General features: G+C 44.2%; 1 protein-coding gene across 1 annotated transcript in view; it reads left to right on the top strand.

The window, feature by feature from the left end:
• The first annotated feature begins 1,277 nt into the window (after positions 1-1,277).
• Positions 1,278-14,110, top strand: part of B3GALT9 (beta-1,3-galactosyltransferase 9) — a 33,618-nt gene continuing 20,785 nt past the window's right edge. The window contains exon 1 of the mRNA XM_078640823.1: positions 1,278-1,361. Coding sequence (XP_078496949.1) covers positions 1,356-1,361 — 6 coding nt within the window. The 5' untranslated portion in view covers positions 1,278-1,355. The remainder of the gene's footprint in view (positions 1,362-14,110) is intronic.

Below are 14,110 nucleotides of genomic sequence, written 5' to 3'. Positions count from 1 at the left end.
GGCAATGGCAGGCCTGAGAGAGGCTTAAGAGGCTACCTGTCTGGGTGGCACAATCACTGCTGCAGGCCCACCAGTAGCATTCAGGTTACAGGTCCTGGGTATATGGTATACCATTTTACCCGGTACTTACAAGTAAACTAAATATGTCAATTGTGTCTGCACCAATGTTACCATGTTTAGGGGAGAAGCACATGCACTTTAGCACTGGTCAACAGTGGTAAAGTGCTCAGAGTCTTAAGACCAATAAAAAGATACAGCAGTTTGAGGGAAGACCACCCTAAGGACAACAGGTCTAACACAGGCTTACTGCGGTACACACCTCGTGGAGGATGTGGAGTGAGGCAAAGAGTTACTGGCTTCACATCACATGTGGTACATACGATGTGAGAGAAGGAGTTAATTCAGGTCACCTGGCATAAGAGGGCATGTGCTCTGGGACAGGGGGCTGGATAACAAATCAATATTGTACCGTGGTTGGTGTGTTTTTTCTTTTCAGCTGTTTTGTTGTGCCATGTTTTAATTGTATTGTTCTGGGGCTTTGTGTATTTTATTGTGTAATGCTCTGTTCGTTGCCATAGCAATGTCAACATATGTTTCCAGTCAATAGCAGAACATTTAACGTTCTGTGACAAGCAACCATTTTTTCACTATCTAAGGTGGTAAAATAGCTCTGCTCCAGCTCTTTGGTTACTTGGACACCAGTCAGCTCAAAACAGTAGAAGAAACCAAGGGGCCCCTTGTGCCATTTTTGCGTCACTTTTCTCATGTTAAAAATGACACAAAAGTGACGTAGGGGGCTTGTAAATCTGCCCCTATGTCTCAAATTAGCACTTGCAGTGCTCACTTTATGGAATGCGGCCAAGAAACCTACTGTATTTCACTTCAAACAGGAGTATGTACTTTATGATTCAGGGACTATCTGTGGTTCACATGGGAGTGGAGCATCTGCTGTTTCATTTGGGGGACTAACTGCAGACACTGACATCCAAGCACAAGTCTTCCTGAATTAGACTTCAGAGTCAGACACTGAGGTAGGGCATAAAAAACATAATAACAGTTTTACCTTTTTATCAGGTAGCTCTGAAATGTCAGTAAAGTGGCTTTGAACTATGGTAATCCTTTGGAATTCCATCTCCTGTAACCTGATCGAGCTCCTTCTCAGGTTCCCCGCTCTCCGCTCAGGTGAGCAGCGGCTCAGGTTGAATGGAAAGAGGCGTCACCTGCATCCACCGCACTGCGGCAGCCAGTATCCACCCCATCGATGGCAAACCGAAGAAGCAAGATATCAATGGTGGATGTCGTTTCTGAACTAAGAGGAGTGGATCCCCGGATCTCGAGGGAGAATTTGTTACACCATGCAGGTGAGTGATCCTGCTTTCACTTTGCAAAGTTTTCCAATGTGATCATTGGGGATTCATATAGAGTGGACCTAGCTTGAAAGCAATGGGGTGTGGTACAAAGGTGGGAGAAGAGAAGAGGAGTACGGAGAAGGAAGAGGGCGAGGATGCAGAGAGGGAAGATGTCCATCATCCCAAGGTGCACATCAGTGAAGTTTTGCTTGAAGATGAGGGTCTTCAACTCCTTTCTGAAGAGCCAGAGTGATGGAAGCTGCTGGGTCTGTGTTGAAATGGGGTTCAGATCCCAAGACTGAAGTGATAGAAGCCTTGGTGACTTGTCTTCTTGTTCTGCATTTTCTTGTCTGGAGCCTGATGTTGTTACTAACAAACATTGTGCTAAGGAGTGTAATGAGGGTATGTAAAAACTGAGTAGCTTATTTACAAGCCCATTGCGCCGCCGGTGGATCAAAAATGATGCACTGGTGGCGCAAAGGGCTTGCCCATATTTACAAGGCCACATATAGTCCCCCTGTGTGACTTTTCGTGGCCTTGTAAATATGGGCCCCTTTCAAGCATTACTCTGCGTGAAAGGGGCGTTCCATGGGTGTTGCTGTGGGAGTGCCCAGCAACATACATGGAACTTGACGCATTACCAGATTTACATTTTGCAAAACTGGGAATGCGTCGAAATTCTATGCCTCCCCAGGGGAGGTAGAGGAATGGCGCAACGAGGAGAAATACTTTTAATTCTCCTTGTGTTTCCCTCTTTCTATGTGTGATGCATTTTGCAGCACACATAGAAAAAGGAAAATTACATTAATGATTGTTTTTGTGTAGGAAGGTGTCCCTTCCTGCGCAAACAAAATTCATCCCAGCAGTGCAGGCACCCTTGCAAAATGATGCAAGGATACCTGTGGTGGCGCATGGCAGCCAATTGTGCTCCAGCGCAGGGGAAAGCACAGGGATGCGTTGTATTGTTGTTAATACCATGCATCCCTGTGCTTTGAAAATTACACAGCAGGGCACAGCTAAATAGCTTGCAGATGAGGGCTATAGAATAAGAGAACAAAAAGGTTGGTTAACCAGTTATTTATTAGCAATTAAACGTCATCAGAAAGCACAAGTAATAATACAAGGAAATCCTGATGGGTGGGGTACAATTTAACATGCATAATGTATATAAGAAAGGTAAAAGTAATATTTGGATTAGAGCAAAATCGAAATTAGGTGAAGTCAATTATGTTTCATAGTTGTATTTAGCTTCAGTTTTGTGGTGTTTAAATGCATCATTTTTGAATAGGACATTAGAAGTTTTTTTATTAAACTCTTTTTATTGAATATTGCATTACAACGGGAAAGCAATAAGGGAAAAAAGAAAATGTTGGTGGTTACACAACACGCTATTCTCTTAATAGTTGTGACGTACCCTCCCAAAGCATCCATTAACTTTTCCCATATAATTACTGTTCGTATCTTCCCTTTCCCCACCCCACACCAGCCTGTAGGAAAGCCACTGCTCTCATCCACCACCTGTCCAGACCAGTTGATAAATGAGAGAGTTCAACCCCTCTGGGAATACCATGTGACATTCAACATTGCAATTCAGTGTCCGCAGAGTTATGCCCCATTCCTAGGGGTGTAGTTCATTATAGGAGTAATGCATTCCATGAGGAGGTATTGGCCAGGAACAGTAATTCCAGCTATTGGCAAACGCTGCATGGAATTTGTTTGTACTTCCTTCCTCTCGGAAGGGCAGTGTCAGGGGTATAAAAGGGCAATGCCCTCTTTTTAGGTCTCCCGGATTATTTGGTCCAGCGCCTGCAGGTGGCGCAGAAATCTGCTGCTCGTGCCATTTTTGGCCTTCACAGGCGAGCACGAGTTTCTGGACTGCTGCAGACGCTTCACTGGCTGCCCATCCGGAAATGGATCATGTTTAAATCTTTGACGCTGATGCATAAGGCACTGTTTGGCTCAGGCGCTAGGTATTTGCAACGGAGGCTGTCCTTTTACCGTCCAGCCCGCTCACTGCGGTCAGAATCTCTTTTCATGGCCGTGATTCCGCGTGTGAGAAAGGCCCGCACTGGGGGTCGCTCCTTTAGCTTCAAGGCCCCTCAGCTTTGGAATTTGCTTCCGATGGTTTTACGTAGCACCTCTAATTTGCTTCAGTTCAGGAAGAGCCTAAAGACCTGGCTTTTTAACCTCTAGGCCTTCTATTTTCTCTCCTTTTTTGCTGTGTGGTCTGTTATTTGTCTGTTGTGTTATTTACACTGAGCTGCATGTGGAAAGCGCCGGGACACTCTTTTAGAGTAGCCGTGCGCTATATAAACACAATATAACATAACATAACATAACAAACTAAATGCCAAACCTTCTATACCCAGCTACTCCAAATTAATGCCCATGGAGGCATCTTCTGTTAATGCCCTGGACAGGGCGGAGATAGTGCTTCACACACCACTCAGGTCCTTAATGTGTAGCCCATTCAAACTGTCCTGTACTGCTATGAATAATCAGTAATAGTGTAAATCTTGGCTCAACAGCGCCCCACCACTTCTGACATCTCCACAAATACAAGCGCGTTTGAGTTTATGTGTTGATACTAAACAGTACACCTTTGCCACAAACAGAATACCATGCAAACAACTCGACGGCACTCAACATAAACGTGCTTACCCTACAGAAAAACATTACTGCAATGGGTATGAGTCCTTTAAAGAACATGAGCCTATGAAATGTATGTTGGAGTTGGGAGGCATTGGGGGCAGATTTACAAGGAACTGACGCATCTGGGTAGATGCGTCAGTTTCCTTACGTCAGCACCAAATGTTCTTGTGCCACTATGGATGCGCTGTATTTACAAACAGTGCTCCATGGCGCAACGATTAACAGATGCACCAGAAATTCTGACACATCTGTTGGTGCAAAAGTTACGCACTGCTGGAGTTGCTCATGAAAGTGATGTAACTCCAGCATTGCACCACAATAGATGGGTGAGTCCCATTCAAAAAGCCCTGCGTCATTCCTTACACCTGGTCTGAGCAGGCGTAGGGATTTTGACGCAGTGAAGGCGTAGAGTGACCCAGGGACATCTTGTAGATTTCACTGTGCCAGTTCTGCATGGCTTTTTGCGTGGGAAACCCCCCCCCTACATACATTATACCTGACGCAGGTATAAAGTGACGCAGGGCTCTACTACGTGACGCATCTCCATAGATGAGTCACTTTGTTAATGGGCCGCAACATTTACGCCGCTGCTGTGTCACAAAAGTGACGCAACGGGGGCACAAAAGTCACACAGAGGGCCTGTAAATCTGCCAGTTAGTGTCTTCAGTCAGGAGGAGAGATTGATGCAGGAAGGCAGTATGACTCAGCCAGTGGCGCCAGGAAGAAACATCCAGAGAGGAACCTGAGCCTACAGTGTGCCAGATGGCATCTAAAAAAGGACAATTACATCATTTCCTGGAGAAAGGGCACACTTGCATGAAACCTGTGCCAAAAGCTGCAAAAGATATCATGAGGAGAGATAAAGGCAATGTTTTATGTCAAGAAGTCATTTGAGCATGTCCAGGGGGACTCATGAACTGGTGAATTTTTGAGGAAGATGCTGCAATCTGGGCTGTCCAGACTAAGATAAGTTTTATTTGTGCCCTGAGGTCAACAATTTCATCCAGTTCAAGAGAAAACACAAACTGTTGGATTGTAGTGTCAAGTGCTGTTCACGTTATGTCTAAGCAAGCGAGACAATGAAAGTGTTGACCTTAGCGTGTCTTGGACCAGACACGAGGAAGTGTGTCCAGGACAGGACGCAAGCCAGGCAGGGCTGCACTGATGACCAAAACGACCCTGTCAAAGGTCTTTGAAGCAATGCCACAATGCAGAAAGTTGTGACATGGATGGGGTGACGAGTGCATCATAGTTGGGTCATGGCAGCCAATCCACCGCTGAAGGTACACCCCTACCCTGCAGCCACTGGGAGAATGCCAGAGTGGAAGAATGGCCAGTGGAGGTCTGAAGCCAGAGAACCACGCCCAGGCGGTGACGCAGACAAAAGAGCTGCAATGGGAAAAAGATGCATTGTAAACCCTATACCCTGGCGAGGCCAGGAATGGGCACATGTCAGTGTCTCCTGAAGGAGACACAGATCCTTCTGCTAAAGTGAGAAAAATGTTGAGTGGAAAGCGTGTGAATCTCATGTGCCAGGGTGGGGACACAAGGCGGCATGTCCAGAAGGAGACACAAACCAATGGACTCAAATGTCAAAATGTTTTTGCAAGTTTTCCGACCTGGAAAGAGACACCAGTCAGCATACCTGGCAGTGGACACAAGCAAGCGTGAACAGAAGGAGTCACAAACCAAGGAACTGTGAAGGGAAAAAACTGAATTAGTGTGGACAGCCTGTGGAGAAGAGTGGAAATCCATAACAAGGAAACGTTCTGAGTCTAAGGTATTCTGCAGCCCTGTTTGGCGACAAAAACAAACAAGCTGCGGTGAATTGAAGCAGAAGAGCTCTTCTATTCAGGACCGTTATGGGACATTTGATTCGGATAAAAGTTTATGTTGAAAGAGATCTTCCAAAGTAAGGTAGCAAGAGACATTTCAGATGAAAATTGATCTACAAGCTATCTGAGTCCACTCTACAAGTTTATCAAATCTTAGAGTTCCGTAGGTCTCAAATAACCTTTCAGTTTATCTTTTAAGTAGTGCTCACACTTGGGTCCTTGAGCACTAGAAGTGGTTTAGTGTTCAACACTTCTCATGTAGATGTAATATATGTGTATGTGTCTTTATTACTCCTTGCCCTGTAGAAGTTCTACTGGCTGTTTCCACTGGAACGAAACGTGTTGGCAAAGGAGCTCTGTTGGCAAGAAGCGTTTTAATCCTAACATTAATAAAAACAAATTGAAAATGGAAGTAACATCTAGTACCTATTTATGAATGGCATCCTGGAAATCTAAGGTTTGATGAGCTCTGACAGTCGACTCAGATAGGGTTGGCTGAACTTTCATGTTATGCATTATGATGGTGGTTGGCCTAGATGAAGAATCTTGACAACCAGCAATTCGGGTTACCTCCTTCGTCCAGCACCTGGTGATTGAATATTGAATTTGGATGTTTGTTTTGTTTTTGACATTTCACGAAGTCTGTGACTCCAATCACGTCTGTCATGGGCAGTGTGACAGAAGTCTGGGAGTGGGCCAGAACACAGCCTAACCATTTGAGGGGCCACAGTGCGATTTGGTGAGGTGCATTTGTTGTGTTATTTGGAGTGTGGGCCAGTGACAATTTTGGTGTGGGAGCCCAGCAGTTTCCTTCACATTAGGGGTACCTGGGAGGAAGACCAGTTGATACTGGACAACTGAGGTATTGAAGGACTGCACCTGGACTCGATGTGTAAGGCTCCAATGTCCTGCCTTTGGTCTCAAGTTTGAATTCGGATATGTGCGCTTTTGACAGGTGCAAGGAAGTTGTAAGTCTTTCTGATGGTGGCGTATACATCTGCATCCTAATGCAGCACAATTTTCACAACTAAATAATGTTGTTTCAACATTCTTGCATCCTCAAACTGCATGCTTTCTCAAAAATTGTTTCTGCATTCCTTAAATCCAGCATTAAACATTGAACTTTCGTTAAAACTTCTCTTTGTCACCTGTCCTTTTTTCTTCTCCCTTTCAAATGCTCCTCTGCTTCCATTCCATCCTCTGTATGTCTCCTCTCTCTGAGCACAACCTACTCTGACACATGCATGTTTGTCTTATTCTCTATTGTTGTATTTCTCCAATTTGCCCACAACGCATTTACAAAATCACAAACTCTCCTCCCTCCACTGAAAGTCAAACCTATTCAACCTAACAATACCTAAACTCATCTATCCAACCTACCATGTGCAAGAGCTCACACCTCCCACTCACTAATGATCGCAACCAATCCACGATTAATTTAGTCCACCATAAAGAAACTGGAATGAGTACATGGAATGGTCTGCGTGAACGCACAAGGCTAATCCTAATAACGAACAGTAACCAATAACACTGAGCTAACCACTATCCTTGGGTTCCAGAGCAGCATACTACCCGGTGGAAAGGGATTTGACGCGTCATCAGGGTGCTATATAAATGCAATCATAATTATAGTGTGGCCTGTGTTGGAGGGGCGGTGCAGCAGAAGCAGCAGGTGTGTCTACACTTGTGTTTAGGGTGAGGTGCAGCGTTGAGCGGTCACATGTTCTTCACCTGCTCACAATGGCGGCTGGTGACATTTGAAAGTGGTGAGGCATAAAAGTTGCGGATGAGTGCTACGTTGCGAGGAAAGTGAGCTAGCCTGACTAGCATTAGGGAGGTTCAGGAGAATTCTTTTTTTTTTTATTGTTTTTTTAAAGAGTGGGCAAATCATTGCTTTATAAAATCATCAGTAGAATTGCATTATTGTTAAAATGTAATGCCTATTCCAGTGGAAATGTGCTTTATGTGATGACAGTGCACCACTGCACCATCCTTTAGTAATATGTTTGCACACAATCCTTTAGTAATATATTTGCGACAGTGTTCCCCAAACTGCATGCCCACCAGTTACAACCCCCTTAAACAAAGCACAGACTAATTTCATAGAATGCTATTTGCAGTTCTCTACAGCCTTGCACTCCTCTGGTTGCAACTGGGAAATCAGTGCCAGGTGTATGATACTAGCACTAACCCTGCATGCATTTCAGACCATTCCCATAACACAGGGCCTCACCCTGTGCTTATGCTGAACATGCCTGGAAGTCAGAAGGCTGATAAATAGATTTCTCTCCTGGTGTTCTGACATAACACCCAATCGACTTCATAGGACACGCTCCTAACACTGCCCCAGCCCTTCCGGCTCCTCTCTAGCAACATCCCATTGAAAATATAATTTCACAAAAGTCTGGCCCATCTCTGTTAGGAGGTGGGAATGGGCTCTTTGGCAGTGATGGTGAAATGTCAATCAAAGCCCCGACGCCCTCACTCACCTCCTACCGGTGCGTCAACGCTACAAGGATAAGTGCTGAAGCGGGGTCACCACTACCCCCTGGGAATGGTTTTCGAACTCTCCTTCCCTTTTCTCTGTGTCTTTCCGTCGCCACTTAAAGGGACTGTGAAGTGCCGAGTAAAAGCAGCTGCCCACACAAGATGACAGGGAAAGCTGAAGCAATAAAGCTGCCCATTATGAATCGAAACACAGAACGAAACACTGCATTTTAGCAGCCTGGTGAGTCAAACCAGAAGAAAGACCGAGAACAAGTCACTAATAAAAACAAATTAAAGAGGGAACATTCAAACCCACGAAAAATCTGTGCAGACGAATGCAATGAGACATTTTATCAGAGCTGCCTAAGACACCTTGTAGTACTACAATGAACAATCTCCATCCTGCACAGCCTGTGGTTGTGTGAGGATTGCTCCTTCTAAAGAGGCCGGGAGTATAGTATGGTCACCCGCCCGTAGCACATGGGCACACGGAAATCCTCACTGAATATTCACAGAATTTTGGGCAAGATTTACTAAGGCTAGGATGCACCAGTGCTTAATTTGTAAAAGAATAAGTACCGGGGCTCTCGTCAGGAGGCCACTGCAGCTTGCACCAGACATTGCCCCTGCCGGCGCTGCCCATGTCAGTACAAACACGCCTACTAACCATCACACTCTTACGAATGTGACAATTCATACTATTCCGGGCCCCCAAAGCTGTAAGAATGGCTTGGGAGGCAGGTATTAGTCACTGTAAATGTAAATTGAACTAATAAACAGCTGTTGTTGTGTTCAGAACGAAATTAGCCAGACAGCGCCACCATGTGGCAGACTGTCTAAACCGCTGTGCTGGCAATTAGGTGCCGGTTCCGAGCACCAGAAACCGCCAGCTCAAATTAAGCACTGCGGATGCCACGTTAACACATTCTCTCGTTTTCTGACAAGGCCGACTGCACAGAAGAAAGTTGCGAGAGCCGGCACTGCTGAACTTCAACATGGCTGGTTCCAATAGCAGAGAGGCCTGCCTGCGTATCCTGGGCCAGTCCAGACGCTGCTTCACTGCTGTTTATGTTATCAAACAGCATAGGAGCAACACCAGGATTGGCTGGAGCAGAGAAACGCAGCACTCCTTAAGAGACCGAGAGGTGGATCTGCAACCCATCCCCCCTCACTAGTGTTGCACAAAGGAGAAGCCTTAAGTGCGCATGCCGGGTTGGATGCAGAAAGGCCCCCCGTCCAACCCAACATGTGCACTTTACTTTAAAGTAAACCTGTTGTAAAGTCCCAAAGACACCTGCCCGCCCAGCGCACTCACTTATGCTGATTGGCACCAGGCCTGAAATTAAAGCACTGTGTCTAACCAGGTGGAAAAAAACCTAAATCTTATATTTACATCTGCAGGAGCTGAGGGGCAAAAAAATGCAAGAGGGGCGATGCTCCAGGGCCATGATAGGGCAGCCGCCCCTGCGTGTTCACTGTGCACCAGTTGAGCATCCTTCTGGAGCAGGGTGCAGGCCTCTCGCCATCCTAGGAAAAATGTCAGTTTGCTGGCACACACAATCCAGAGTATGGTCATTGAAGTGTCCCTGGTGGTGCACAATTCTATTTTTATGCAACATGAAGAGAGCCTTTGCCATACAAACGAAAAGACCATGCGATAAGATAAATCCCTGTCTTCTAGTATTTAAACATGATTGTAACATATGTTATAAAACATAGGTGCTATAGATTGAGTTGAAAAATCAAGACTGTTATTGTGTGGATTTAAGAGAGTTACGCCTTCATTGTAGTGGCTACTTATTGCCTTTGGGGCCGGTTATTACAGGTATCTGCCCTGTTGGAATTATAAGTTCTGTGGAACTGTTTACCTTTATCCAGAGATTTCAGCTGTCAGGGGGAAGTGACATCACCAAATAATTTGTCATTCATAGGAGGAAACTCCAGTGCTCAATTTGTAAAAAATTAAGTGCCAAGGCCCTTCTCGGAAGGCCACTGTAGCCTACACCACCCATACCCTGCCAGAGCTGCCAATGGCAGTAATAGCGTAACCCCTAACCGTCGCACTACTACAAATGTGACAATTCAGACTATTTCAGGCTACACAAAGCTATAATAATGGCACAAGATCCTAATATTATACATTTTCAAAGTCTATTAACTTAATGAACACAGCTCAAAATGAAAAAGACAGCACCACCATGTGGTGGACTGTCATTAGAGCCGGTGCTGACAATTAAGTGCCGGTGCCGAGCACCGGAATCCACCGGCCCAAATTAAGCACTGGGAATGCCAGGGTGCAACTTGTAGTCCCCCAGTAGCTTAACCCTAGATCACTGAGCCACTTGTGAGGAGGGACAGAGTGTCTGTTGCTTTACTCTCACCCAATGGCGAACTGGGAAAGATTGCAATGACGTAGCATTGCGTACGCATGGAGAGGTGAATGAAGGAAGCAACGTCTGCTACAATGTTGCAATGTTTATACATGTGAAGAAGGACTGCTGTAACATAACAGAACAATACCGTGGAATAACAGTTCCTTTTTTACCTTTAATGAACTTTGTACATCAGTAATACAAACAGCTGGCGTTTTTCAAATACATTTGTGGAAGAATTTAATTGAGAAACAGGAATTACTTTTTTCATCGACATTTTGTGTAAACTTGGTAACGTTTGCGGCTCAGATCTACATCACTTTTTCAATAATTCTTGCCTCGCAAACAGTATCAGTACTGTAGAGTATCTGATAATAGTGACTGAAATAACCAAAAAGAAAAGAGACAGCTAGAGTAAATGTCCTTAAAGCTAGCTTTCGTAGTGATATAGGGCCTGATTCACAAAGATAAATGTACACTTTCATGTACGTTTACGATTGTTTGCTATTCACAAAGGGATTTACGAGTAGTATCTTTACGAGCTCAGCACATAAAAACACAGGTCTTTTTATGTGTGGAGACTCCACACTCATAAAGATACTATTCGTAAATCCCTTTGTGAATAGCAAACAAATGTAAACGTACACAAACGTGTACGTTTACCTTTTTGAATTGGGCCCATAGAGCCCTATTCACAAACTTCATTTTTTATTATGGGAGGTAGTACTACAGTAGTACTAATCATACACTGCAAAATTCTATTCACTAACCTATGTGAAGAGACCTCCGTCGCACCACTCTTTTCTTTCCTGTGCGGAAGTCGCTACCTCATGCGTGGAGATTTCCCACCCAAACGTAGTGGTAAAAGTGGGAAGGGCAGGTGGTGTGCCTGGAGCACGGGAAGTATTTACACATGAATAGTAGGGGTTCAGGGAGAGGTAAAGAAGAGTTTAGGGAGGGACATGCAAATACAGACACCCACCCACAAGAGGAGAAAACACTTTGCTTTTCACAAGCTAAACTTCTAAAGTTACTACTGCCAAAAATGTCCCAAAACAGTTTAGCTTTGGAGTAAGTCCAGCACAACACAGGACCACTGAAGGATACTGCAAAACTTTCTCACAGAAAATAATAGAGTCAGAGAATTAAGTAACAATGTTAACAAATTAAAATTAGTTAGGATTTAGGCCATTTTTATACTGAAAGAAACAGTTTAACGTGACATATTAGTTAGGTTTGATAATTAGATGTTTTTGTTTTGAAAAATTGTAGACATTCACTGAAAAAGTCAAAGGTTAATGTGACATTATAGTTAGGTGACTATGTTAGTGACAACATTAAGGTTTTGAACTAAAACAAATACAGAAATTCACCTGTTATAGTTAGCACAGCTAACTATAACTTGCGCCCCGCCATGCAGTGCTTATGACCTTACATATTACATCATGTATAAAAAGGGGACCCCCTGTAACTAGTGGAAGTTCCTAGGACAGGGCAACAATATTTTAAATATTAAAGAATTACTAGGCAACTCAGACCCTGAAGGATGGCAGGTACAACACAAAAAAGAATAACAGAAAGTACAGTGTACTAAGCTAATAACGACAAAATATATAAGAAAATATTATTCATTTATTATTGTTTAAAAATATATATTAAAAGAACCAGATACGTCGAAACGCACGTAGAGATCTACATCCTACCCACTTTTGTTGTATTAATGCTCTGTATTATATTTTATTATTGAATGTATATTTGATCCTCAAATACTGTTTTGTATCATTTTATGCCCTTACATTTGGTATGTGTTTTGAACATTTCAATATTTGACAATAAGATTATTTTGATTTAGTTCTTTTAATATATATTTTTAAACAATAATATTTTCTTATATATTTTGTCGTATATTTTGTCGTTATTAGCTTAGTACACTTTAGTTTCTGTTATTATTTTTTGTGTTGTACCTGCCATCCTTCAGGATCTGAGTTGCCTAGGAATTTTTTAATATTTAAAAACTTACATATTACATCACTCACTCATGACATGTTCTAAGACATCATTTATGACATCACCGGTGACATCTCAAATGTCATCATTGATGACATCAGCTCCCCGCAGGCAACCACCCAGAGACACAACCCCAAGCTGTGCACGGCCTTTGCTTGTGCGTGTCGGGGGGTTAGCCGCAAAGCCTTTGTTCCAGCCAGGCCCTGTTTCCAACTTCCTGCAAGGGGCCAACCGCATACAACGCAAGCCTTTGCCCATATGTAGCAACGGGTGAATCTGTGGCGTTGCCCTGTGGCCAAACCCCCAGCAGACTGCCAACCCCACACTGCACTCAGACTCTACTGTGCGCAACTAAGGGTTGTCCTTTGGGCCCTGAGGACCCCATCCCATGGGGCCAAAACATATATATTGAGGGGAGGGGTGCGCATCCCCACTCTTTGAGCCTTAGAAGGGCAGGGAGCCACATCCCCTGGGGCCAAATACAATACAAAAAGGGAGCTGGACCATGCAGCTCCCCTCCAAAGCCTTCTTGGGCTCTGAGGCCAAAATCTAAGGGGAAGGGAGGGAGACGTTCAACCTCCCTCCCTCAGTCATCCCCCGGGGCCAAATATAATAAAAAAACGGAAGGAGAGGCCATCTCCTCTCCACTTATTACATAAATTGGGCCCTGGGGGATGGGGTCCCACGTACAGAGAAGGGCCACACGCCCCTCCACTTAATTAAAGAATGTACCCCAGGGCATCCATTTTTTTCGATCCTGCTACAAACATTTCTGTTTTTTTTTATTTTGGCCTTGGGGGCCTTCTGCCCACCCCCCTCCCTTCACAGGGACTAGGGGCATTGCATTCCTACCCAGCCCCCTTATATTATTTATTTTATAACTTCAGGACAGGGGATTAAGTCCCTGAGTTCTGTAATGGCATTTATCTCATGTTGCTGGCAACCAATCAAAGCACTCGCTCCCGTAAGATCAAGGTGGCCTAAAGGAAAAAAGCTCCCTGGGCCAATCATCCAATGATGGTAGTTGTAATGGTAGTGATGATGACTATGGTGGTGTTGTGATTATTTTGATGTTGGTGGTGGAGATGATACAATGATAGATTAATATTCTTTCACAAGGTTCTAATACCTGACATCATTAGGAGTGCCACCCTTTTACTCAAACTCAGGATGTAACACCAACCAACTGTAACACACAGACATTACAGCAATTCAACACTGAGGAATTCACCGGAGACCTAAGAGTGATTCTGTAAATATCATAACCGTTCACGTGCTAATCATGCTGTAATAACATTGGTGAAATTACTAGGATTGCACCAGGTTACCACAGTTACTTCTTCCTGTAATATTTATTTATGGGAATTAGGGCCCAGTCTCCATTTCTTCTCATCTGATGGTCGTTGTG

This window comes from Lissotriton helveticus, chromosome 5_1 (genome assembly GCF_964261635.1).
Source record: "Lissotriton helveticus chromosome 5_1, aLisHel1.1, whole genome shotgun sequence".
NCBI classification, from domain to species: Eukaryota; Metazoa; Chordata; class Amphibia; order Caudata; family Salamandridae; genus Lissotriton; species Lissotriton helveticus.
This window is presented reverse-complemented; position numbering and strand designations above follow the sequence as displayed.